The following is a 27,681-nucleotide window of genomic DNA, read 5'->3' as shown; positions in this document are numbered from 1 at the left end:
TCTTGCCCTGAGCTCTCTGGCAGAGCTAGGAGAAGGTACCAGGACAGAAGTTTCTAGACACTGGCACAGAAAGATCCCGGGGAAGCCAGGAGCAGTGCAGACATGTATCGTGTCCCCAGCTCACTCCCTCGACTCACTCTCAGACTTTCTGCCTCTGTTTCTCGGTTGGTGTGAGTGTTTTACAAAGCATCCTTAGGACAGAGGCCAGGGAGCGTCCACGATCCAGTCTGAAGCAATGGGGACTTAGGGTGCTGTGATCTCCCTTCCTGTCAAGAGCCAGGCTCACCTCACTGATTTTTCTCCTGCCGATTCCCCTGTGCAAATCCCACTCGGGCCACCTTGGCTTTGGAATGCTGCTAACTAGCCCCTGAGTGCACCACGTTCGTTCCCTCCTCAGCGGCTTGGCAGGCACCCTCCCTCCCCACCCCCACCCCCGAGCCTGGAGCACCGTCCCCCAGGCCTGTACAAGCCTGACATTCATCCATCAAGTCTCAGCTCAAATGTCACCTCCACCAGCATTTCATGGTGCCCTCTCCTGAGCCGCAGGCACTCTCCACTTCATTACTGGGGTTTTTTTCTAACATTTATTTAACCCCTCTTTTGTACCAGGCAGCCTTCTCAGCACCTTGTGTGTTCATTTCATGTGTAGTTTATTTATTTGTTTATTTATTTTTAGAGAGAGGGGAAAGGAGAAAGAGAGGGAGAGAAACATCACTGTGTGGTTGCCTCTCACTTGCGCCCCAAACTGGGGACCTGACGTGCAACCTAGTCATGTGCCCTGACTGGGAATCGAACCAGCGACACTTTGTTCACAGGCCGACGCTCAATCCACTGAGCCACACCAGCCAGGGCATTTCATGTGTATTTAATGATTTACAGGTGTTTAAACTTAACAACTTAATGAATTAGATACCATTACTGCCCTCCTTTTGCAGTTGGGGAAACTGAGGTAATGAATGTTTGTCCAAGACAACACCACTGGCAAATGGTGGCAGGTCAGAGCCCAGGCCCTTGACTACGCTGACAGCCGGGCTGCCTTTGGGGACTTGTGCTTTAGGTGTGTCCTCCTCCCTGTCACTCCTTCCTGCTCCCATGCCCCTCATTCACTCCATGAAGGGCTTCTTGATTGAGTGAATGAATGAATGATGTGTATGAACTGACCTATCACTGTGCTGAGCTCTCTACCCCCAGCCTCAATGGACAGGCACTGGTCCGGCCAGTGGAAGGTCAAGAGCGTGTGGCCAAGCTTGGCCAGAGCAGCACTTGCTCCTGAGAGAATGATGGTACAGGAATCAGGCCAGGTCAGGCGGCCCCATAAATCAGAATAGCACCCAGAGCCCTCAACCCTAAAAAGGAGGCCCCACCAGGAGCTGCTCCAGGGCTCTAGTTTTAAGCCAGTTCTCAGAGAGTGGCAAGGTTCTCAGGAGGACCAAGCACCCTGTGGTTTGAGCCCACAGCCTCCTGCACCACTGGGTCCCCGAGCGCCTTTCCTTCCTACCCGCAGGGCCCTGAGTCATGACGGGAGTACAGTGGCAGGGGCTCACACCAGTGCCCATGCCCCAGCTGGACAGGCACACCTGTTAAATTTTGGGGAGGCCAGTTTTCAGAAGCCGCTCCCTCCTGCCCAGCGATGCCAAACCCTGTGCCCAGGAATTTTGACTGGTCCAAGCCTCATTTACCCAAGAGCCCAGAGCCAGAAGCCAGCCTTTGCTGTCCTCTTTCTGGGCCTCTGACCCCCACCTGAAAAATAAGTAGAGGGCTCTAGAGGTTCCTAAGAGCTTTTCATTTGATCTTCCTCTGAGCCAGGCTTGCCACTCAGCCACCAGGTGTCCCTTCCTGGAGGACCTTTAGAGAGGATTGTAACCTATAGATCCTCTCCCAGGAAGGGAGCAGCCAGGCCTGAAGCTCACCTCACACTCTGCCGTTACTGTCCCTGAGACGTGGAGCAAGTGTTTGCCCTCAACGTGCTCATCTGTGAAATGGGACAACATTAATACAGGCTTCATGGGGTTATTGAAAGGATAGACTGAGGTCATGTGGACCAAGGGCTTGCTTCAGGGCCTGATACCTAATAAATACTCATAAGTAGTTATCATGAGTTAGTATTGGGTTCATTATACAGTATTCCCTCACTTATCACGGGTATTAGGTTCTAGATGTCCCCCGCAATAGGTGAAAATCTGCAAAGTAGGAACCTTACATTTATTTTAGTATTTATATATATTTTAAGGCTTTATAAACCATTTCCAGTCCATTATTAACCTTTCCCACTCCCTTATTAACCTTTTCCACACTTTTATAAAACTACTTATGTTCTTAAACATATTCTACACTCTTAAACCTATGTAACTTTAACAACATACGTATACAGTACTGCGACATCCCACGATATAGCCAATAATCTGTGATAAATAATTAAATATAATACTTTTTAAAATCTCACAATACAGTGAGACCGCGATGAGTGAACCGTGATACAGAGGGACTACTGTATATTATTAAAACAAATAATAGTGAGATATGGCCTCAAAGAGTTCATAATGCTCATGGAAGAAAAATGTTGAACAACATTTTTTAAGTGTTGTTTGAGGCACCAGTAAAGGGAGAGAAAGATGAATCCTGACTGATGGAATCAGGGAAGACTTCCTGAAAGAGGTGGTAACCAAGATGAAGAATGGATAAGGGTGCACAGAGTGACCAGGACATGCTATGCAGGAGCGAATGTACCCAGCAGGAAAATAGGACACATGGGGGATGAATGGCAGGGCATAGTTTCGGTGTCCTGAAAGATAAGGCTAGAGAGTCAATACACTCAGACCAGGGCTTTGAATGCCAGGCTCAGACAATGGACTTTGTTCTATAGGCAGTGGGGAGTCATTGAAGGTGTCTGGGGAGACAGTGACCATAGATTTCATTGTTTCTTCCTTAAGGAGAGGACCCCCGTAGCTGGAGGCACCAGTTCCTAGTGAGAGCAGCTGCTGGGGTTGCCAGGCAGGGCAAGAGGTTGGCTGAAGGCAGACATCATGGTTGTCTGCACCAATCCCTGTCTGCAAGCAGCCACCCACCTCACACGTCCAGCCACCACCATGCCAATAGGGAGGCCTTGCCTCCCTCCCCTGTTCCTCACCATTACGGTGCTCATCAGAGGCTGTATGCCAGGCTGGCACCCACAACGCCCCCCCCCCCCAGATTCCTGCAAAGACCTGAGGACAGAATGTCATGCTCAGACTGCCAGAGCTGAGGTCACCGTGCAGCGAAGCCCGCTTGGTGTTAATAAGGCACAAAGCAGCTGGACAAGCTGACAGCGCCAGATGCCATCGAGGAGCAGACCTGTCATGCCCTTGAGTCTGGGGCTGAGTGAGCTGCCCCAGCTCTGCAAGACCACACTAGTGACCCTCCCTACTGACGGAGTGGAAACCACAGAGACTGGACAGCTCCCCAGCATATGGGAGGCTAAGCAGGTGTTAAGTCACAAAGCCCAGGATTCCCTTGGGTTGGGCTCAGGGAACATGCCTCTTCAACGTCTGAGGCTGCTTTCCAGTCTTGCTCAAAGAGCCTCTGATGCCAGCCAGCCAGCCTTTTCTCTCCATTTCCACGGCCGCCACCTGGTCCCAGATCACCATCATCGCTCACCTGGACAGCCACAGTACCCTGTTCACTGGTTCCCCCGCTCCCAGGATTGCTCTCCTCAAATCCATTCCCCACCCTGCACCCTGGGTCATCTACACCGCAAACAACCATGACACCCCTGCCTTGAAGCTTTCTTGCTCTCGGGAAAAAAGCCAGCCCCTTGCCCTGACCTGGCCCTCTCCTCCCACCATCCCCACCCCCTCACTCACAAATTCCAGCCACACTGACCTCCTCCCAATTTCTCCAATGTGCCGGGCAAACGTCCGCCTCAGATCATCACCCCAACTGTCCTTGCTGCCTGGAAATCCCTGCTCTCCTTCCTCTAACTGTGGCCCCCAGACCAGTGGCACCAGCATCTCCAGGGGATGCTGATACGTGCTCACATTTAAGAAACACCGATCTCATTCATTCTTGTCTGTCCTTCAGGGTGGAAAGTTTAACTCTCAAATGCCACTTCCTCCAGGCACCCTCCCTTGACTCCCACACTAGGGCCTCATGGCATGCCATACCTGTCCTTTGCAGCAATTCACAGCTATAATCATAGTTAATCATGTCATTCATGGAAAGTCTTTCCCTTCCACCAGAACATATGCGTCATGTGCCTAAGAAATATGTTTTTCGCCCGTCTACTCCCAGCACCTAGACCTGTGCCTGGCACATAGTGAGTGCTCCATGAACACACGTGGAGCGAGTGACTAACAGCCGCAGCGGGCCCTCCTCTTCCAGGCCATCCTGCGGCAAATATTTATGTCCCCTGTGTGCCTGTACACTGGACCAGGTGCTGAAACCAAAAGAAGACAGCCCCTGCCTCCAAGGAGCTAACTGCAACTAGGGAAAAGAAACATGGGGACAGATCAACTGAGTTGGGTCTTCAACTAAGGATGGACAGGCACCAGGCAGAAAATTCAGGGGAAAACATTACATGTAGAAGGAACAGCATGTGCAAAATGCACAGTGAGTTGGAACAATGCAGGGAGTTGAGAGGCTGGAAGGCATTGCAGAAAATGAGGCTGGAGAGTCAAGTGGAGACACTAGTTAAATGCTACTGGGAGAATACTTGGCTCAAGCATTTGGATTCTATTATATGGGGAGGCACTGAGGAGCCGCTGAATAATTTCAATCAGCCAAGTGACCTGATATCTTTTTTTTTTTTAATCACCCCAGTCATAGAGTTTGGGAAGCCAGGAAGAGTGGCTTCAGTAGTTCATTTATTCGCAAAGTATATATTGAGCATGGCCATGTGCTGGGTGCTGGGATCCAATGGTGGGCAGAGCAGCCGTGGTCTCAGGAACTGGCAGCCTGTCCTTCCATCCACACCATCTTTACCTTTGCCTCTTTCCCATAAGCAGGAGATCATAGTCGCCTCCAACACTCCCACTCTCTTGCCCTGGATGCTGTCCTGGGCCCCTCCCTGTGGCCTCCAGGGACAACAGAGGTGCCACAGCCCTTGGATTCTGAGAGGTTCTTCCTGGGGAGGCAGGGACCACATGAGACAATGGGCGCCTTTGTCACTTCTGCCAGGGCTGCTCCAAGAATAGCTGTTTGCTCAGCTCCAAGCAGGGCTGGTGCTGGGTAGTAGGGGGGTGTGGGGCCCTGGAGCTTTAGTGTGGTCCAGGCATTAACCCCCTGAGCCTCTGGGGCCTCCTCCAGTTTCTCACTGGCCAGAGAGGAAGGGAGATGGCAGGAAGCATCACTTACAGCACTATTGTCAGAGCCTGGACGGTAACCGATCATCCTGCTGCTGTGAGTTTGTAAAGCATTTTTTTCTAAATAGAATTATATGCAGAAACCCAATATGTAAAACCAGGTGAAATAACAGTGGTTCTAGCTGGAGGGGGGAGAGAGCTTTTCAGCACCCCCTCCCCACACCTTAGTCCAGGACCTGCCCCCTCTGCACTCTCCAGGCTCCAGCCCCCTCTGACCTGCTGCCATCCTCTCATCTGGCACTTGATGACACAGGGAGAGGAGAAGTGCCTTGCTTGAGGCTGCCAGGCAAGTTGATGGTCAAAGCCAGGACTTATACTGGAGGAATGTTTCCCAGAACTGAGCCCACCATTGTCCAATCTCTTATGATTTTTGCCTAAACTATATTTCACATGTAGTACTATTAACATTTTTCTTTAAAGCAACTCACATTTTCCTTCTTTGTTTTTAATGGAGATCTTATATAATTACCATAAATGGCAAGCCTTTATCAATTACCGTAAAACAATAACACATTTGTTAAACACATACATCTGTTAAATTGTTTATCTGCATGCCACCTAAAAGCATCTTGCATACGTACCCACATCTCCCATTGGGAATTGCGGCCTGGTGGTTCTAAAATGTTCACCTCTGACCTGCTCAGCTCTACACTTATCCCCTTAGCAGGACAATAGCAAATTGGGCTCAGACCCTCGTCTTCTGCACATGTACCTCCAATCCAGGGTTTTTACATAGATTCCTAGTGACGGATGTGGACACAGGGCAGCAGGCCACCGCCAGCAGATGTCCAGCCTCAGGTCAGTCCAGTGTTCCCATGACAGGCTGAGGCATTTAGAAGGGGGCAGATGGATGAGAATTTGAGTGGTATTGGAGCTTCTTTATGGAGCTCCTTTCCCAGCAATGAGCATGAGCTGCTGGGTCCCTGCCCGCCCACCCTGTCCTGCCAGTGCATGAAACCAAGTGTGGCCTGGGTCAGAGAGACCCTGTGTGGTGGCCTCTACGGATTCACACTCACAGCCTTGGCCACCCCGGGGCTCTCACCACCAGACCGCCCTGCTGAATGTCTAGACCAGGGGTCCTCAAACTGTAGCCTCTGGGCCAGCAGCTCCAACGATTCCTAGAAATGTGGTAGGAATGCCAATTCTCAGGCCCCACCCCAGACCCACCACACCTGAAACTGAAGAGCGGCCCAGCAATCAGTGTAGTGACAAGCCCTCCAGGTAATGCTGCTGCTGCTGAACTTGAAGAGCCATTGGTCTAAACCTCTCATTCAGCCCTGGCTCCTGTCCACATCTTCAGCTGCCCCAGCCACACCCCAATCCTGCCAGCCAGGCTCTCCGGGGGTGGGTCCTCAAGTCTGTGGCCTTAAACTAAACCCTGGAGATTTAAACAGCACCCCAATGATTTGGATGCCCAGCCATAGGGGAGAACTATTCTAGAACCCAGGAGCACCAGGCCATCAAAATAGCAGATACACCCTCGAGGCAGACACTTGTGCCTTAGTCCCAAATCCCATGGAATCGCACCTCAATCCCTCGGAGCCCTTGTGGGCCTTTGGGAACCTTCAGACCAGAGGCTGGATTTAGCAAAAGCATTAGCCTTGGGCCCCTTTCCCCTCTAGTCTCTGTTGTTCCTGATGCCTCCTCTTAAGCCAGTGTCATGGACACTTTGAGCTGCCATAACAAAACACCATGGCTGGGTGGCTTAAATGCAGGCATTGATGTCTCACCGCCCTGGAGGCGGGAAGTCTGAGGTCAGGGTGCCAGCTGATTTAGTTTCTAGTGAGGACTCTCTTCCTGGCTTGCAACCAGCTCCTTCTCACTTGGCCTTACTCAGTGCATGTGGAGAGAGAGATCTCTCTCTCTCTCTTCCTCGTTTTATAAGGCGACCAGTCCTATCAGATTAGGGCCTCACTCTTGTGACTTCATTTAACCTTAAGTATCTTCTAAATGCCCTGTCTTCAAATATCATGACATTGGGTGTTAGGGCTTCAATGTGTGAATTTGGGGGGACACAAACATTCAGTCCATGGCAACCAGATCAAACCTGTTATTTTCCTGCCCTGAATGAAATCTTGAGGGCTTTTCAAGAATTCCAAAAGTATTTTCCTTTCGATAGAAAACCACTCTGGAACCGCAAGGAATGACTCTCAGAGGAGGGGGTTCCAAGCTGTGAGAGCTGTGGCAGGAAGGAGGGACCCTTGTGACAACCAGCCCAACCCTGCCCCTTTGGACCCCAGGTCCAGGCTCCATCCTCATGCAGACCCAGCATGGCGATGACCTCCTGACCTCTAGCTCAGATACCAGATCGGAGGTGGGAGACAGGGTCTAGGCTTCGTGCTGTCTTTGAAGCAAATTCTTCCCTCTGCCTGGACCTCAGTCATCCACCCCTATGGTACCACGTAGCCCTGAAAACTGGTTGCCCATCAGAAACACCAGGAAGCGTGTTAGGAATTCAGATTCCCAGGTCCCGCCCTCAAACAGTCTAACTCCATAGGCACAAGATTGGCCCGGGAATCTGCATTTTTAACAAGAGCCCTCTTCACTACCAGGTGATTGCAGTACAGCTAGGTCCTTTGGAGTCCCTCAGGCCAGACGACCTAGGAGTGTCCTTGCAGCTTTCAGGAGTCTCCTCCTGCGTCGCCTTGCCCCACCTGCCCCAGGGATCCCTATAACCTGCTCTCCTCTCTCCCTGCAGTGCAGCCCCGGCTGGGGCCCAAACCTTCAGCCTGAAGCACTCGGAGCACGTGCAGGTGGAGGTGGTGCGTGAGGGGGAGGCCGAGGAGGTGACCACCAATGGCAAGCAGCGCTGGCCCCTCTCTCCCAGCACCACGCTGCGGCTCACCATGAGCCAGGCAAGCGCCGAGGCCAGCAGCGACAAGGTACCACGGCTGGGGAGGTCCACTCTGTGGGCCACAGAAACCAGGGGCCATGCTGGGATCGAGACAGGCTAGACCAGAGCTGTCCTGTGGAAACAGAATGCAAGCCGCAAATGTCATTTTCAGTTTTCCAGGAGCCACATGAAAAGAGAAAAAAAGAAACAGGTGGACTTAATTTTAATAATATCTTTTACTTACCTACATATATCAAAATATTATCATTTAGACATGATATCAACATACAAAATACCAACGAGATGGCTTACACTCTTTTGTCGTACCAAGTGGAAATCTGGTGTGTTTTACCCTTATAGTACAGCTCAATTCGGACTTGCCACATTTCAAGTGTTACAACCACCTGTGGCTAGTGGCTCTTGTATGAGACAGCTCAGTGTCAGCCCACGGAATGATGGCTTCATGGAAGGTTCAGATCGTGGGCTGCTGCCTGGTGGAATATTAGAATCATTGGGAGTTACAGTCACAGGCGTCCTTGTTTTTATCATGTGTGAAATAGGGTGCTGGGTGCCCATGCACCAAAGTGCTTTGCCCAGGTGGTAAACGCAAGACCAGACTCTCCTCACTGGGTTCTCTAATTATGAACTTCATGTGCCCCATGGCAGTGATGGGGGCTGGGCTTCATCCAAAAGAAACAACCTCAGCCCTGCTCCCTGGTTGCTTCGTGGGAGCTAGACATACCCTACGGCAGATGTGGGGGCCTCATAGGCAGCAGAGTACACCAGGGGCACAAGGAGGCGGTCAGCACCCTGGATGCACTCTGAGAGCATGGGAGTCATCCTGTTAGTCTGATAATCTTGGGGGAGCGGCCCACCAACCCACGAGTGCTTCCTGGAGGAGAGGGTTCAGATATTAGGAGAAAGCTGGCTTGACAGGCTGTGAGATGAAAGGCAGGGAAGGTCATCACCACAGATTTTTCTGCCTGAGATAAGTGATCTCTGCTCTTCTTTCCCTCCCACTGCTACCAAGGTCACCGTCAACTACTATGAACAAGAGGGGAACGCCCCCATCGACCAGGCTGGGCTCTTCCTTACAGCCATTGGTGAGTTGACAAGGCTGTGGCCTGAGTACCTTCATCCCCTAGGGCCTGGTATGGCCACCCTTCGTAGTAGCACTTGGGCTGTTTTCAATGCTGCAGACCTGGCACTGGAGCTTCCTCTGAATAATGCAGGACCAAGGAGTGATGCCACAGGTGCCCGGGCCCTTCTCTACTAGGGTGGGGGATGCCCTATAGGAGGAGGGGTGCCCTGGTCTGCGAGCAACTCACCCCAATGTCAGGGTCCCCATCGCAGGCTCTGTGGGTCACAGGGAAGAAGGAACAAACTCTGTTCCTCCCCCACCTGTCCCCTGCAGCCAGGAGAAGAGCGTGTCTCTCATAGTGAGGGGAAAATCCTGTGCTGCCCTCCACGATCCTAGCTATACCCTTACCCTCCCTGGACCCAGAGATGTGACCCAGCTCCTTAACTCACCTTGTTCAGGCCCTTCATTTGACTCATGAGGGCAGTGAGGCCCAGAGAGGTTAGGGAACTCATTCATAGTCACACAGCAACACGGTGGCAGGCTGACTTCAGAACTCAGGATTATTTCCCCCCCACCCCAGGCTCTTTCCCTTGCACAGCCATTCCCTGCCCTAGTGGAGCCCAGCGTGACTCAGCAAGGCCCCGAGACGTGGTTTCCTGAACCTTCAGTCATTCAACTCTTCTGTAGTTAAGGTGTTAATTATACATATATATTTTTTAATCATGTGGTTATATTGTCCATCCAACCTTAATTTCACATTGACAGTTGCTACACAGTCAGGAGAGGGAACTACCAGTTATTGAGTGTTGACTATGTGCTGAGTGCTTTAAAAGTAATACTGATATCTTCCCTTTGTTGAGCATCTACTCTGTGATCAGGATTGTGCCGCGTACTCTGAGGGTATCTTACTGTCAGATCTCAATCTATTCTTACCACTGTTCCAAGGATAGACACTACTATTGTCCCCATTTTACAGATAAGAAAACCAAGGCTCATACAAAGTAAAACAGCCCTGGCTGGTGTGGCTCAGTTAGCAGGGCATCATCCCTGTATACCGAAAGGTCCCTGGTTCGATTCCCAGTCAGGACACATACGGGTTTGATCCCCCATCAGGGCACATACGGGAGGCAGCCAATCGATGTGTCTCTCTCACATCAATGTTTGTCTCTCTCTCTCTCCCTCCCTTCCCCTCTCTCTAAAATCAATAAGCATCCTCAGGTGAGGATTTTTAAAAAAGTAAAACAAACAGAAACTTGCAGGAGGCCACACACCTGGCAAGTGGTTTGTGAGACCCTAAGTCATTCTAGTTATCTCATGTTCTCTAGGGGTCTTAGAAGTCTGCCCTCCATGAAAAAACCAGAGTTCCCAAGCCAGCCCCTCCTTCTCTAGCTCTGAACTTTTAGCTGCCAAAATAGGCTCAGCAGCAATGCCCTTCTGCTTCTCAGCCTATTCCCAAAGGGCTTGGTTGCCAGTCACTCTGCCCCTCCTTCTACACCAAGCAGGTGCCCAGCCTGGGGCGGGGTCCTCAGGACAACCTCAGTGGGGAGAAGGAAACCAAAGCCTGCCGAGCTGCAGATGAGGGCTGGCACGGGGGTGGACCTCACATGCACATAGAGCCCCCAGGTCATCTCGGGTGACTGTCCCATAGGAAACCTAATCCCACAGAGATGGGATACCTGAGGACTTAGCAGAAAGGGCAGCGGCCAGAGGCCTGTGAAGTGAGGGTGATCCCCAAGGGCTCACTGTACCTTTAACAAGAATTCCACGGAAGCGAGGCAGACTTAGGGTAGATGGCAAATACCACACTGTTGGATGGCAGGACCCAACTTTCCCTCTCCCCTGAAGACGGTAAAGCTTGTGCTGAGTCCCCAGCACAAATGCACCCGTGGTGAACAACCAGCCTCGTCCCTCTGAGGTTCTGCAGCTGTGCTTTCACTGGACAATTATTTAGTGAACTGCCACCCCTTCCAGATATTCCATGGGCCAGTAAAATGTGTACCCCACCCCCACACACGGAAAAATAATAAGACTAACATCTTTGATGCTTGGCTCCCCAAAAAAGACATGAATAATTTGTCATCAATTATCACCATCTTTCAACATCTGAACACCTAAAAAGTAGGCAGGGCAGAACCTCAGAATACAGACAGTCATTTACATTGCGGAAATAAACATTTATGAAAAACTCACTTCACCAAACTTACGCTTCCTGTTCCACCAGGGACCCTGGTAAAAACTTGATATCCCTTGGGACCCACTGGTCTATCTGACTTTTCCAGGTCTTGTCTTTTTTCAAGCTTCTACCCCAGAAATGCTTGAGGCCTACATCCTGAATAATCATTCATGGGCAGCACTTCGAAGGCAGGAACACCTGAATGTCCCAAGATGGTGGGGCTGTCCCCCGAGGACATCTCTGAGTCTGTCTCGCCCTGATTCTGTCCTGAGCCCACATTGAGCAGAAAGAACCCTGGCTTCAGAGTAGACAGAATTAAGTCTAAGTACTGGCTCTGCTCTCTGCAGCCACATTGTGACCATCACCCCCTGGGCCTCAGTTTCCTCATCTGCAAAATGGGCTCGCTATGCACTCTTGCGCAGTGCTTGCAAGGATTCAATGGGATGCAGTGTGCAAAGAGCTGGCATGGAGTAGGTACACGGGCAATGCCCTCTTCTCCCTTCCTCTTGCTGTGGCTACATCTTCTCTCTGCCTGGGTGAAGGTAAAGAACTCTACTGTCCTCAGTCTTCTTGGGATTTGGGAACAAACCCATAGTGCCCTTGGCCAAATAGGTTCTAGGTCTTGGTCTCAGTCCCACCAAGGACTTGCTGTGTGATCTACAAGTAGCCCACCCCATGTAGACCTCACATTTTTCCAGCTATAAAATGAGGGGTTGCTCCCTGAAGGCCTTCAAGACTCCAATTAGGGCTGATTTGCAAAGGGAGAAAGCGTGGATTGGGGAGGAGGGAGGTCCAGAGTCTCAGCCTCTTCGCTGCAGTTCCGGCAATGGGAGCAGCACATCGACACAAGCCTTGAGAGTTTTTAGCATCAACCCGGGGACCTCATTCCTTGTGCCCCCTCCCCAGCACCTAGGGTGGTTGCAGGGGACAGATCTTCTTCGCCACCACACCCCAGGCTTCCCGGTAAGGCAAGAAGGCCAGGCACTCTGTCACTGTCCATGGGGGCTGGCAGCCCACCAACATGCTTAGCTCTGTGTCAGGAGCTGAGGCCGCAATGTCTAGGTTCTCGCTTAGGGCAGACTGCCTTGAACCCAATTTGACATTTTCCATTAAACTGCCCCACACCCCAGGTGCCACCTGACACCTTGGTGCTATTCCCAGGAGCTGAGGTAGGACTCAGAGCCTCTGGGAAACGCAGGCCCTGAAACAGATGTCCCCTCCCTTCTCTCCAGGAAGGCATAGCCATCCCAGCAGGGCAGAGCTCTGGGCAGGTCACACCAGCCCTCCTCTCTGACCCAACAAGGATCATCCCATTAGAACCTAGTTAAATTGGACATCGGGAGAAACTTGGAAGGGAAGCTGTCCTCGGGGGATAGCTAGCTTATAGCTTGGGGGCGGGGGGATCCCCAAGGAGGGAGGAAGGGAGAAAGGACCATTTCAGTTGACTTTGGAGATGGCTCATGAGTCATAAGACAGAAAATGTGCAGCCCTGGGGGAGGCTGGAAGGTGGGTGATAGAGGAGCCCAATTGCATAATGCCTGGGTTGTGTAACAGGAAGTCGGCGAAACCATCCCAAGTTTCATAAATCAAGAAAGAGCGATAAGCGTCATACTTGTTGTTACGGAGGTTGCCTTCAGGCAGGTAAGGGGTCAGGCCTGACGGGGCACTACTGCGTTTCTTTAGAAGCTGTCTGGTACGCATTGATTTCTCGTGCACAGTATGCAGGCATTCGTAAAATGTTTAAATTTAAGAAATCATGATGAAGTCAAGCACAATAAAGTGCTCTCGTTGATCTCCTGTGACCCACTGCTTTCAGGGACACACCACAGGAGCTGCCTTGCAGCCCAGAGACAAAGGCCCCAGGGCTGCCAGGGGGTGGATGTGGCCAACTCCTCTGGGGATGACCTTTAGGGAGGCAAGTCCTGGGTGTTTGAAGGTGAGCTCAGCTTTTGGAAGCAGCCCAGGGCGGAGGTCAGCCTGAGTCGGTGGAGAGAACAGCCTCCAGCAGGGGCCTGCAGTCAGAGGCCCCAAGGGGGTGCCTGGCTCTGCACTCTCTGGCCCCTTCCCTGCTGGGTGCCTCAGTTTGCTCATCTGTACGGAGGGAGTGGCCGGGTGGGGAATAACTCCTTCCCCCTGGTGTGATAGAAGGGAGAAGGTGGACGGGGCGTGCCTGCCCCTGGCAGAGAGAACTGTACACACAGCAGACGTTATTATCTCAAAAAGCAAAGACAGCGATTCCTTATGGAGGCCAGGTCTGTGGCTGGTTCCCAGGGAGGAGCTTCAGTGGGGAATGTCCAGCTGGAAAGTTCGTGAAGATCCGGGAGCCAAAATCAATACAGTTCCTCCATCTGAGCCTCCTGCCTCTTTAACAGCAGCTGGTGGCTCTGCCTACCCTGCTTTCTCCCTAAAATCCTTATCCTGCCCCAGCCTCCCAGGTTATCAGCCCCGTTTTCTGACAGGGGGCGTCTCTGAGTCTGGGTTTGCTCACCTCAAAAATGGGAACAATACTATTTATCTCCTAGGACTGGGGATTCCTTGAAAGAAGGCACTGCTCCCTGATATCCCACCATTAGCACTCTGTACCCCGTACAGTGCCTGGGACACAGCTCAGAGATGCTCACCCGTGACTTGCTGAGTGGGTGGGACCAACAGGAGAGTGTCTATAATTATGCATTACAGTATCTAACAGACGTGGGGACACCGGAGTACTGCCTTTCCCAAGGACCAGGCACCGTAAAAGCCTCCCCTCTCCTGCCTCCTTCCCAACCCAGAAAAGCCACAATCAAGGGTGGGAGGGAATCAGACTATGGACAAAGGGAGGACTTGGACATAATCCCCAGACTCAGGGTGAGCTGCCCCAGGAGGGGTGACATCAGTGCCCTTCCTGAGCCAGGACCCTCCTCCCCCGCCAATCCAGGGAGAAGGCGTGCCTGCCAAAGGGACTTACCAGGAATTCATTCATTCCCACCCAACTCCTATCTCAGTCCAAGTCATGCCCGGCGTGCGGCTGAGCCTGCTGGCCTGGACCCAGCTCATCTCCGTCTGTGTGATGCTCCCGTCACCACCCAGCAGCCCCCTGTCCTGCCCTGTTAGTCTCTAGTGCCACAGGTCATTTCGCCTCCCAGAGATGTTTAGCAATATCTGAAGACATTGTGGCTGTCCCAGGCGGGGGATGTTACTGGCATCCAGAGGGCAGAGACCAGGGATACTACTAAACATCCTACCATGTACAGGGCAACTTCCTCAGCACAGGAATATCTTATTCAAAATATCCGTAGTGCCCACTGTTGCGATTAGTGCAACTCCTCAAATTAGAAAGGGCTCCATTTTGCAGGTAAAGAAACAGGGGCTCAGAGATGCTGTCTCATCTGCCCAAAGTCACACAGCTTATAAGTAGAGAACCAGGGTTCAAACCCAGCACTGTCTGATGCTGAATCTTGGATTCATTGCACCACATAAAATTCCACGAAGCCTGGTCCCTCTGCAGGCCTAGTTTGGCTAGGATGCCAAAGGTCCCCTCCCCAAGAGACAGGATACACAAAGACCCTGCCCTGGATCCTCTCTCTGACAGCCTGGCCTCTCGGGCATCCTCAGATCAAGAGGGGTTGGAGACCCAGTTTCCCATCCAAAGGAAAGCCCTCAGTCTGTAGAGGTGGGATATAGGCCACTGAGAATTCTGGAAGAGATACACAGGCTCAAACACACATGTATTCACATGTCCAGGACAGGCTGGGAAAGGCAGTGCAGGAATCCTATGACAATTTTCAAAATAAAAACTGAATCAGACCAACCACAGTGTGTGTCCCAGTTCCGCTAATACCACCTGTGTGACCCTGGGCAGTGATCGGGCCTCTCTGAACTGAGGCTCCCAGGTCTGTACAGTGAGGATCCCAGAACTGACAGAGGAAGTGGTGGGAGATCTGGACCTAACGGGCAGCACTTTTCAAAGCCATGGTGGTGAAGTCAGCAGCGTCTGTCCATGTTCCCCATCAGGCAGTTGTGGGGGGGGGGGTTGGATAAGACGACCACGGCCTCACCTAGGCCCTCTCCTTCCAGGGACCAAGCCAATGGTGAGCCACACCCTAATCCCACAGGTCTCCCTCCTGTCCCTGCCCCACCCTGTCCAGCAGGCTCAGCAACTCACTCCTGTGTCTGTCCCCAGAGATCTCCCTGGATGTGGATGCAGACCGGGATGGCGTGGTCGAGAAGAACAACCCAAAAAAGGTACCTACCTAGCAGGGCAGAGAAACTGGGGGGCATCCAGGCAGAGCCTTGGGCCTCCCAGCAAGCGAAGGCAACCCTCAGGCTCAGCGGAGGAGGCGGGGGCCCACGACAGGCTCCCAGACACACAACGCACCGTGGCAGACCCACAGAGGAGCCCAGCTCCTTATGGGAACAACTACGGAACAGGTGCCCACATCTCAGCTCCACGTCCCCACAGGATGCGGGACCCCCAGTTCATAGAGTTGTTGGAAAAAAATAAATGTCCTGCCACACAGGAAGTGTGGCCAAAGTATTTGCTCTTACTATTTTTGCCTTTAAAAAAATGTTTAAATCTGAGTGGGAGAGACTGCCAGGAGCAGAGGCTGCATTGATCACCCTCAGCTCAAGGCGTGTGATCTTGAATGATGTGTGCACAGCCCCCTCCTGTTTTCCCTGTTCATTCACTCATCATTCATTCATGCGTTCATTCACTCACTCACTCATTTCTTCCCTTCGGTCCTGCATTCCCCATTCCTATTCTGCGCGCCGACAAAGGACCATTTTAATGGGTTTAATGTGTCTCTTCTGGTTTTTATGATTCTTGCAAAACCTGTGGTCTGGTTGGTGTGCATTTATTTTTAACTTGGGCAAATGGCACTGTGTTCTCCATCTCAGTCTGTTCCATACTTTTGCCTCAACCCGGTTCTTTAAGCACCGTGGGTTTTGCTCTGTTACATCCTCTATTGTCCCTAACAATCGAAAGCCTGGTTTAATTTATACATAGGTGGATACTTTAAACAGGCAACTAAATACCCCAGTGAGGAGCCTGGGGACTAGCAGCTGGCCCCAGACTGCCTGCATGTCGCTAAGGGGGCCTCAGGCCTGTTGGGGAACCCCTTCTCCCAGACTCCTCCGTGGGGCTCTGCCCTGGTCCTGCCTTCCCAAGGCAGCTGAGTCAGCCTCACACATACATCCTCTGTGTCCGTGGCCCAAGATGTGGCCATAGACTCCGTGCGGGCCTCTCGCCTGAGGAGCTCCGCAGCCCTGGTGAGGTCATACAGTCGGGCCTGAACTTACCCAGGCTTTCTCCACGTGAGCCAGTGACATTTTGTATTTCACTAATATTTGTCATTTCATCAATATTTGTGTGCCTCGGGGAGCCCACATTAAATGGTGACATGGGCGGCTGTTTCATCACAGTTGTCCTAAAGCTGCTCCCAAAAGACCATGCACAACATCGTGAGTGTGAGCCCAGGGATGCCACTCTTCTCTGGAGCATCATAAAGGCTCTCGGTGGGGGAAAGGGACAGTTTTGCTGTGACCAGAAGGAGGAACGGTGCTGGCCAGGTGAAGGCAGACAGGGGCCAGTGCAGGCAAAGGGCGTGGCGTCTTTGGGGAGCAGAAAGGCAGCCAGTGTGGGGGGAGCAGAGTGAGCAAGAAGAAAGGCGGGGGAACAGAAGGAGAGGTGGGCAGGTCTCACCAGGGCTGGCAGGCCACAGCGACTTTATCTGAAGTCAACAGGGAGCCTCTGATGGGGATGAAAGCAGGAAGGCAACCTGATCTGGTTGAAGTTTGTTGTAAACCACTCTGGCTGCAGTGCAGACCACGGATCACCTTGCAGGTCCCATTTGGAGCACTCAGACAGTGTCTGGAACCAGCTGCATGTCTGTCCGTCTACGTGTCTTCCCCCGAGTCCCTCTGGGGCTTCAGAGCCTGTTGAAGAACATGGGTCTGCTCGTTTCTCTGGCCGCCCTCCATCTCCCACCTCCACTTCTCTCCCGTCACAGGCACGCCAGACATGAGGCCCAAGAGCGCTTCATCAGCCTTCCAGTCCCTGGGTCTCCCTCTGCCACTATCCATCCCCCTCCTGAACTTGCTCCCATTGTTTCCATGGACCGTCTCTGGGCTTCAGATGTGGGATTCACCTTTGCCAGGTCACAGCTGCCCTGTGGGTGGTGACAGTTCTTTATTCTCCTCCTGGGGCCGTCTCTCCGGTGTCCGGTGAGGTCTGGGGCTGGGAATATCTGCCAGAAGGTAGAGGAGAGGGGACTGACCTCTGTCCCTGTCAATGCAGGCGTCCTGGACCTGGGGCCCCGAGGGCCAAGGGGCCATCCTTCTGGTGAACTGTGACCGAGAAACGCCCTGGTTGCCCAAGGAAGACTGTAAGGACGAGAAGGTCTACAGCAAGGAAGGTACCAGCAGGACCCAGACTCGGGGTCGGGGCAGGGAGGAGCTAAGTCCTGGGCTGGGCGGAGGGTGCAGCAGGAGCAACCTTACGTCTCCTTGGGGTGGATGGGGGAGAGTCAAATATCCACTCTTGCTAAAAAGAAAAGACAAAACTACTAATCTAGTTTAATTAGAACCACGTTTTTAAACAAGACACGCATACATGGCAGAAGGACTAGAGGGAAATTCCCCAAAGGTTATTGGTCGTCTCTAGTGTTCAAGAGGACAGCCTGTTTTTATGCTTTTCTACAGTTTCCATAATACACATGGGTGGGGTTTTCTCTGTCCTGATTCTAAAAGTAACAGCAGCCCTTTGTAAGCCAGCACTCCAGCTGCCAGTTTCTTAATTCTAACCCCCTCATGCGTCCACCCGCAGATCTCAAGGACATGTCCCAGATGATCCTGCGGACCAAAGGCCCGGACCGCCTCCCCGCGGGATACGAGATCGTCCTCTACATTTCCATGTCAGACTCAGACAAAGTGGGCGTCTTCTACGTGGAGAGTGAGTGACCGCAGCCCAGCCCTCCGGCCCTTCGATCCATTCGGTGCCCACTGAGCTGCCCCCCACCCCCGGGACCCAGCTCTGCCCTCCGAGGCTCCCCACACACGCCCCTCCCCCCCAGCAGTCGTGGCCCCTCCCTGCCAAGTGCATGTGCTGGTGAGAACCAGGACTGGCCTCTTAGTAAGTAACTGGGCCCCTTCATAATAGCAACGATCACTAAGCTACATTACTAGCAGTCGTCATAGTCGTCCTGTGATGTCAGGAGGCCCCACGGGACAGATCTCTCCTTTCTCAAAGGCGTCAGTAGTGACACAGGTTTGGGTAGAACCCAGAGACCCATCTTCCCCGTGAACCAAGGGAGGGAGGACTTTTGAGGCCCATCTTTTCCGGAGTTGTGTCTCCTTCATGGTACCTGAAGCAGGTACCCCACAAGGGTTTTTGTCCATCTCAGACTTCCAGGAGCTAAGAACTGCCTCTGACTTTTAAAGAGCCCCTGTCAATGCTGTGGACACCTGGGGGAGCTGACCCCCTTGTTCCTCTTGATGGGGATGGGCCATCCTGGGTCCCCACCATGTAAGGAACATGCTTTCACCATGGAGCTGCCTGCTCTGACTCATTCCTTCTATAAGTGTGGGTAGAGCCCCCTCAGTGCCAGGGGCTGTTCTCAGCCCTGGGGTCCCTGCAGCGAACGCTGCAATCACACCCAGCCCGGGCAGGTGACAGCCTAGTGAGGGAGACACAGTAAGTAGCATGATTAGAAAAATGACACAGACCACAGAACAGAGAGTAGCAGGGGCAGAGGTAAGGTACCGCGAGCCTGCGCAGGTGACGTCTGAGCTGAGACCCAAACCAACAGTGAGAAGGAACCACGTATTTATGAGCTCAGGGAAGGGTGTTCCAAGCACAGGGACCAGCGTGGACAAAGCACAGAGGAGGGAACCAGCTTGGAGGAGCAGCAAGACCAGCACGAGGGGATGTGTGGACTCAAGGTCAAGGCACTGGGCAGGGGCCAGGGCATGCAGAGAAGGCTTAGCTTTGATTCTGAGCACAGTGGAAAGCCATTAAGCAAGGGACTGTCAAGATCTGATTTATGTATTAAAATGCTCTCAAAGCAAAATAGTTAGCTTTGCAATTTGCCATGGGTGCAGGGCAGAGCTTCCCCTGTGTGCCCAGCGGTCTGGGGACCCAGGATCTCTGGCCTCACTCTGGGGCCCACCACAGCCAGGACAGTCACCTTGAGTCGGTCATGGGGACCCTGGACCCTCATCTCAGGGAGTGATTTAGTCAGGACAGCAATGGACAGCTGCCACCTGAAGCCACGCCTGATCCACCCTGAGCTCAGCAGTGACTTCATACAGGTTGGAATGTCCCCAGACGCAGACTGGCTCCACTGCCCCAGGGGGCCGGAGATGTTGATATTTACCCCTGACCAGGCCAGGGTTGCCACGGGGGATGGGGCGGCCCGCAGGGAATGGAGGGGTTCAGGCAGGATCTTGACAATGATTTGTGACAAGTGACCCATTGCTAATAGTGATGCCTGAATGTTATCCCAAGGGTTCTTTTTATCGATGGAAGTGGACTGAGGTCTGCCCTGGTAATCATGTCCCTCCCCCTTATTTGCCATCCGAGATGGGTCCTGAGCTGAGAAGAAGAGGAATCACGAGTGCAAGCGCTTTGGACGCCGGTCCCCAGTCTGTTATCTGGGCTGTCGTCCTGCAGGGGGTGGCCTTACTGATGCCACGATGATCCCAGAGTAGTCAGTTTCCCATGGTGTTGAGCCCTGGGTGAACACTCACTGTCACACTAAAGAACAGGATGAAAAACAATCCATCTGTGGCACAATTGCCTTTTCTTCCTTTTCTTCTGTGCAAACATCTGGGAGCTTTGTCAAAATCCAAGTACACCAGAGAATGTGTTGTTACAGGACTGTCATGTGTCATCTGTGACGCCCAAGGGCAGAGGGCTGGGCTGGAGGCCGAGGGACCCCCAGGAGGTAGCTGAGAAGCCAGGAGATTCAAATCCCAGATCTCAGCAAGTCTCACCAGGCCACGCCTTGTGTTCCTCATATGTGATGTGATCTGGGGACAAGAGGCCTGACCGTCCTGCTGGTGATGGGGATTAAAGAGGACCGTGGGCCAGGTACTCAGTGCAGTAGCCATAGCCAGTCCGGGCCACGTTCTCTCTAGATGGCACTTGTTGCTTTTGTTGGGATTATTACTATGATTATTAATATAATCATTAGACAGAAGTGCCCAGTGCTGTTAGGAAGACCCAGGTGTCTGTGCTCCAGCCTCAGCCTCTGCCCCAGGATCCCGGAACTGAGGTCTGACCTCTTCCTTCAAGGATGCAGGGACCAGTTCATCCGCTTGCCCAGGGCCTTCCTGGGTTTAGCCCGGAAAATCCCTCATCCCAGGAATCCGCTCAGTCCCGGGCAAACCAGGACAGCCGATCATACTATCTGAAGGTGGAATGTCTCCTAAGTGACCAGAAGGCTTGTGCCAAACCATACCACGCGCCCAGTGGGACCAATGCCTGGGGCTAAGGAGAGGGCACTGTAGCCAGCGGGCCCAGCTAGAGGCATGTGGGTCGCTTAATAAAAGGGCATTGTTGGTTCCTGCAGGGAAAGCCAGCCATGCCCAGGCAGGCCTACACCCAGCTGGGGACAGGGGACAGGGGAAGGAGACTCCTCAGGACAGTGGCTGGATTGTTCCCACCGAGGAATCCATCTGCCTGGAACTGGCCCGGGCTGCCAGAAAGAGACAGATAAATTGCAGGCTGTGGGAGGGAGAAAGCTGCATGCAGATGGTCAAGATCTCGTCCATCCACCTGACCCAGCTCCCCTGGCCACCCCCCTGCCCCCCCAGGCCCTGGTGGAGGCCCTCCTCCCACCGCCTTTGGAGCTTTCTGCAAAGACAAGTCAGCTTCTAGACTTGACATCTCTCCCCTGAGCATCAGTTCAAGTGCAGCCGGGGTGTGTGGGCACGGAAGAACCAGAGTGCCTGGGGTTTCATTTTTAATTGTGCAGATCTATCTGGATCTACTCAGTGATTGAGACACAGGGCGCACACTGTCTTTTCTCAGTGACAAGGACTTCACCTTCTGTGTGGGGCTGTGATGAGTTCCTTGGAACGTTCAGTGCCTGAGTCTGTATGCTTCACTTCCTGGGCCCGTCCAAGGGAGGGTAACGTGAGGTAGTATTTCTTTGCCTTCCGTTCCTGAGCCATTCAATGAAAAGGTCAGGGAAGAGGCGCGCTGACTCATTCACAGGCTCCCGTAGGAGTAATAACAGCAGGTCCCAGCTGTGTTAACGATGGTTACCCGCAGTACCAAATTTACCGAAGTTTCTGGTGCTGTGTGGTTTTATCTTGCAATGACCCTGTGGCGTAGGAACTATTATCCCCCATTTAACAGATGGGTAAACTGAGGCTCGTGAAGGTGAAGTGAATTCCCTGAGGTTTCACAGCTTTTAAAGCCGGAGTGGTATTGGAGCTCAGGTCTCTCTAACTCCGGGAGCCATAACCACTCAGGTGACAGCCCTCAGTGAGCTGTACAGGGTGGGCAAAAGTAGGTTTACAGTTGTGAGTATGAGAAACACAGAGTTTATTCTCGTATTATTATTTATTAATTATTAATCATTTACCATACAAACAGCTGTAAACTTGCATTTGCCCCACCCTGTGTGACCAGGGTCTAGTTGAGCGCATTGTCCTATGTGAGGAGCCATCCTACGCCTGGGCTTCCGTGGTTCCTCCATTCATTTCACAAGTTTTAAGCAGCCACCCTCTCTGTGCCAGGACGGTTCTGGTTACCTGTTCTAACCCTCGGGCGACTGGTCATTAACCATTCCCACTGTTGTTGAGGACAGTACTAAGCCGAGCCTGATTCTGCCCTTCCAGCTCTGCAGGGCGTAAAGAAACTCCTTCTGGAACTGCGTAGGGTCCTACCTTCCTGCCATGGCCAGTGCAAGTATCTTCTCTCCTCACGACGCCCCACCTCTGAAACCCCGAAGGACGTCTCAAAGGCTGCCCTCCTCTGCTCAAATGCTTCCTGCCCTGCCTCCTTCTCCCCCCGCCCCATCCCAGTAAACCCATGGGATCTCTCACCCCGTAACTCTGTTATGACGCTTCCCATCTCTGCTCTGCCCTACCGTCAGCTGAGCGCTGCTCTTAAACAGAGATGCTGCGTCTCTGTCTCCCCCAAAGTCCTTGCCTGTGCTGGTGACAGAGGAATAATTCAATACATGTGCTCTCAATTGGCCTAACAATTCCCCTGTGGGGAGTGGCGAGGGAGCCATGGCTTCATGGGTTCAGCGGACATTTATTGAACGCGACCATGGACCAGACTGGCTGGGCCCGTTTCTGCCCCGACAAAGGTGACGGGCAGTCTCTCGGAGCCAACAAGTAAACACTGAGATTGTGCCTGTATGGAAAGGCTGGGGGTGGGGGAAGGATGGGGACTGCGGGAGCTCTAAACAGAGCCCCGGGCTCAATCTCTGAGGGATCTGGGCACAACTCTCCAAAGTGACACAAATCGAGGCCAGAAAGAAGGAGAGAGACGACTGTTCCAAGCAGAGGGAACAGCACTGTGAACACTGGGGGATTTCAGAGGCGCAGGAATGCTGGACAAACCTGCCTATCCTCCCAGACATGAAAATGTACAGCCAGAGACCCATGCGTGGGACTTCATGCCAATACGGTTCTCATTACATGGAGGGGAATTTTGGTGCAAATGGGGAGAGGAGCTTGGGGTTCAGAACTGGACATGATTTTGAGTCCCAGCTCAGCCACTTACTGGCTACGTGACCTCAAACAAGCCATTTCTCCTTTCTGAGACTCGGTTTCCTCTTCTGTAAAATAGGAGCAATAATCTCTTTCCTCAACATCACTAGCTGCTCAATTATCCTCTGCCATCATTGCACGTATGCCATTCCTGGGAAGGTTAGCAGCTCCTTTTACAGACGAGGAAGCCTGAAGCCAGAGCGGGTGTCTGGTCCAGCGCCACATGGGTAACACACGGTAATGCTGGGACGATGACCAGGCCACAGCCCCTCTGTTGGCATTTTCCGCTTGTGCTTTTCTCTCTTCATCTGGAGGACAAGGTACTCTGCTATCTTGTCCCCCATCAGTGACTCCATCTCACTGACCTCTTCTTGGTGGGTCGAGGGTCTGACATCAGCCCTTTTCCCTCCAGATCCGTTCTTTGGCCAGCGTTACATCCATATCCTGGGCCGGCGGAAGCTCTACCACGTGGTCAAGTACACGGGCGGCTCTGCAGAGCTGCTGTTCTTCGTGGAAGGCCTGCGTTTCCCTGATGAGGGCTTCCCAGGCCTGGTCTCCATCCATGTCAGCCTGCTGGAGTACATGGCCGAGGTGAGGGCTCCAGGCCTCCACATGTGGGGCTGCCCCGGGTGCCACGTGGGGCTCCTTCCAGAGAGCCATGCCCAGGACCTCCCTATGCTCCACTCCCCTCAAAGCACCAAGAAAGAGTCCAGGCTTAGAGACCCAGATGCCCCCCACCATGCACATTCGGGTGAGACTGGGGCTGTCTTAGATTGATGAGAGTGAGCTCTGGGGTCACACTGCCCAGGTTCAAGCCCATGAGACACTGGGCAAGTGAACCGACTTCCTGTGCCCTGGTTTCCAAGAAAAGCTCCTACTTCCTAGGGTGGTTGTGAGCATTTGAACTTGTAAGCACTCATCACAAAGCACCCTCATGTCTGTGGGGAAAGGGAAAGGCAGAAAAGGCACAGCTAACAGCACGGGTAGGGCAGGGGCTTTTCCCAGTGGTGTCTGGCGCAGCCCGGCCATCAGGGTCTCTCAGCCTGGGCCCTCCAGCGGGCACCACAGTAACTTAAAGGCAGACCTGGGTGGGAAAGGCCAGCACACCCTCCGTCCCACCCCATCCTCCCCATCAAGGGCAGGGTCCAGTTTCCTTTAACTTTCCCAAGCCACTCCTGCAAGGGAACCTGGGAATCATCTCTCATTTTCCCTCAGGATCCAGGCACATTTCCTGAGCCTTCCTTTAAAAAAAAGAACAATCCGGACCTGGCAAAATTTCCCCAAACAATGTTAAAATGCTCACACACAGAAAAGGACAAGGTGCTCAGGGTGAAAACAGAAGGAGGCCCGTGGCTGGCTCAGCCCTCGTGTGGGCTGACTTCAGGGACAAAACTTGGATATGGCAAGATCAAAAAGTGGTCAAGAGTGTGCGCTCAGCTGCCTGACAACCTGGGTTTCAATCTGGGCTCTACTACTTGCTAACCATGTGACCTTGGGCAGCCACGTGAGAGTTCTGTGACTCAGAGGTCCATGACTCAGTTTCCCCACCTGTAAAACAAGGATTATAATGTATCTAGCCCCTGGGGTAAGGCAGAATGCATCTGTTCATGTAAAAACACCACAGAGCCTGGCACACAGTAAGTGCTCAATAAATGTACAATTGTTACCCGTTTCACCCACTTGGGAAGGCAGGAGTGAAACACACCCCGACAAGACTTTTGATCTCCATCCCCTTCTCTCCGTGCCCAGGAGATTCCCCTGACACCCATCTTCACAGACACTGTGATCTTCCGGATTGCTCCGTGGATCATGACTCCCAACATCCTGCCTCCCGTGTCTGTGTATGTGTGCTGGTAAGCAGTGGCTATGGTGTGGAGGGACAGTGTGGCAGAGAGGCTAACGCTGGGGGCTTCAGGGTCAGGCAGACCTGAGTTCAGATCCTGACTCTGTCACTTACTAGCAACTCACATGGCCTCTCTATGTGCCTCCATTTCTCTGAAATGCTCGCATCGCAGTCACTGTGAGGATTAAACAAGACGAAGCAGGCAAAATATCCATCCAAGGTCCCAGCACAGAGTCTCTATGCTCTAAAAATAATAGTTACCATTTCTTTTCTTATTCTTGGTCTGTACTGTGGAGTCAGGAACCTTCTACACAATAGATATTCACCTCATTCATTCAGCAATTTTTTTTTTATCGAGCACCTATTATGTGCTAGATGGCCACAGCAAGATGAGAAGCAAGGGAAAGAAGTGCCTGCAGGTGGGTGCTGGCCACACCCAAAGGAACCTGAGGTCTTGGCCCATCCCCTGCTTCTGTGCTAAAAAGACCTCCTTTTTGGAAATTTAGGGAATCAGAGACAAGGCTTTGGGACAGGTGGGGGAGAGAGTTCCCCTCCTCATTTTATTTGTTCATGACCTTGGCCAACACTACACATGTGGGTGCATTTGCTTGGCCCTTGAGTCCAGCAGCCCCTGCAAAGGTGACTATGAACTCAGATGTGGTCTCACCTGCCTAGCACAGCCTAGAAATGCCAGCTGCTGTTGCCACCTCAGCGGACTGACGCTCATCCCTCCTCACCCTTTCTCATGGCCTTCCCCTCTTCCTTAAACATCTCAGCATGAAGGATAATTACCTGTTCCTGAAAGAGGTGAAGAACCTGGTTGAGAAAACCAACTGTGACCTGAAGGTGTGCTTCCAGTACATAAACCGAGGAGACCGCTGGATCCAGGTGAGGAACCCCAGGCTGGGAAGGATGTGACCCCAGGCTCAGGCAAGAAGACCTGGCTTTACATCAACACCACGGCACCCAGCAGCTCCATGTGTGGGATTTCTGCTGTCAGCTCATACATGCACATGTGCTCAGAGACGTTAATGAATAAGGCAGCTCGCTGCAACCAAAGTAGCGAAAGACTGTAAAACAACCCAAACGTCCATCCACAGGGGCAGGGGTAAGCATACATATGATAGGACAGCCCTACCGTAGAGTACTATACATCAGGTAAAAAGGAGCCAATCTATAAATACAGAATGTGCTTCCAGGTAAGGTGTTACTTACTTGCAGGAAAATGTGTACAGGATGTTACCAATTTTGTTTTATAAAACGGGGTTGGTATGAACACACATGTGCTTGGGATGTACAGAGACTTTCTGCAGGAAGATATGTATGGGAAGAACAACAGGCACCTCTCGTGTCAGAAAGAAAATGGGGGGGCTTGCCAGTAGTAGTCACTGGCGGGGCTCTGAGCTCATCTGATGGCTCCCCTTGGTGTCCCTGCAGGATGAAATTGAGTTTGGCTACATCGAGGCCCCCCATAAAGGCTTCCCCGTGGTGCTGGACTCCCCCCGAGACGGAAACCTGAAGGACTTCCCAGTGAAGCAGCTGCTGGTGAGATGCTGAGGGCCACCTTGGTGTGGAGGTGGGGGCGCGGTCCCCGGGGACTCTTGCAGGGCAGAGTGGTCAGGAGACCTGGGGCACCCTTGACAAATTAGTCTGTTGCCTAGGGCCTTCATTTTCCCCCTTTCAGAATGGAAAACGGGTCAGTTGGAATAGTGACCTCTAAGGTCCTTTTCCGCTCTGTTAACTGATGCTTTTCCAGAAATTGGAGAGTTTTCTGTTAAATGAGAAATGGGACCTGTAGAAGACAAAGGCAGGGCAGGGACCCCAACTTCTGCTTCTGCCCCGCCTCCACCTTGCAGCAAAATAAGTTACAAAGAGGAAAATAATAGTCTAGCAATCGTCAAAAATTGTGGTTCCAATGTCAAAGCTCAGTATAGCTATGGTTTTCCGTGCATGTGTCTTTTTTTAAACAATTTGACCGCCCCCTACCTCCAATTCTAGAGATCATTCTTACTCCCCTTAGAAGCAACCCCTTGCCAGGTTCATACCTGCTTCTTGAGGACCTTCACCAACCTATCTGCCCTTGGTGTGAGCGCAAAGCTCTGGAATGTCAGGCAAACTGGCCTTGAGGCCCGGTTCCACCCCTTAGCAGCAGTGTGAACTTGGGCAAGCAACTCACCCTCCTGCAGCCTCCGCTTGCTGTGAAGAGCAAAGGCTTTCTGTAAGGAATCTGTGCTGCACCTGACACAATGCCCATCATTAGCTGTTCTTTTATTTTAAGATTTTATTTATTTATTTTTAGAGAGAGGGGAAGCGAAGGAGAAAGAGAAGAAGAGAAACATCCATGTGTGGTTGCCTCTCACATGCCCCAGCCAAGTGCCTGGCCCACAACCCAGGCATGTGCCCTGGCTGAGAATCGAACTGGTGACCCTTTGTTTCACAGGTCATCACTCAATCTACTGAGCCACACCAGCCAGGGCCATTCGCTGTTGTTAATGGTTATCATTCCACAGCCCTGGGTACTGTCCTCAGTGGGGGCTGTCTACTTCCTCCACATAGTGAGGGGGAAAGTCAAACTGACCTGTGCAGGCAGAAGAATCGAGGCCACCCAGACCCTGTTCTCACTGTCCGGGTCACCACCTACTTCCAGTGTTCCAGGCTGGCCTGCTTCCAAAGCCCGAGGCTGCGCTGTTTCTGGAGGCCCGTGCC

The 27,681-nt window shown here is 52.5% G+C and overlaps 1 protein-coding gene across 1 annotated transcript in view; it reads left to right on the top strand.

The window, feature by feature from the left end:
* Window positions 1–27,681, top strand: part of PADI2 (peptidyl arginine deiminase 2) — a 42,469-nt gene that overhangs the window by 4,072 nt on the left and 10,716 nt on the right. The window contains exons 2-10 of the mRNA XM_090268669.1: window positions 8,035–8,218; window positions 9,200–9,272; window positions 15,586–15,647; window positions 17,701–17,818; window positions 18,229–18,354; window positions 23,545–23,723; window positions 24,882–24,985; window positions 25,752–25,863; window positions 26,413–26,520. Of these exons, the coding sequence (XP_090124795.1) occupies window positions 8,035–8,218; window positions 9,200–9,272; window positions 15,586–15,647; window positions 17,701–17,818; window positions 18,229–18,354; window positions 23,545–23,723; window positions 24,882–24,985; window positions 25,752–25,863; window positions 26,413–26,520 (1,066 nt within the window). The remainder of the gene's footprint in view (window positions 1–8,034; window positions 8,219–9,199; window positions 9,273–15,585; window positions 15,648–17,700; window positions 17,819–18,228; window positions 18,355–23,544; window positions 23,724–24,881; window positions 24,986–25,751; window positions 25,864–26,412; window positions 26,521–27,681) is intronic.

This window comes from Furipterus horrens, unplaced genomic scaffold (assembly GCF_987537825.1).
Source record: "Furipterus horrens unplaced genomic scaffold, mFurHor1.1.pri manual_scaffold_3, whole genome shotgun sequence".
NCBI lineage: Eukaryota > Metazoa > Chordata > Mammalia > Chiroptera > Furipteridae > Furipterus > Furipterus horrens.
This window is presented reverse-complemented; position numbering and strand designations above follow the sequence as displayed.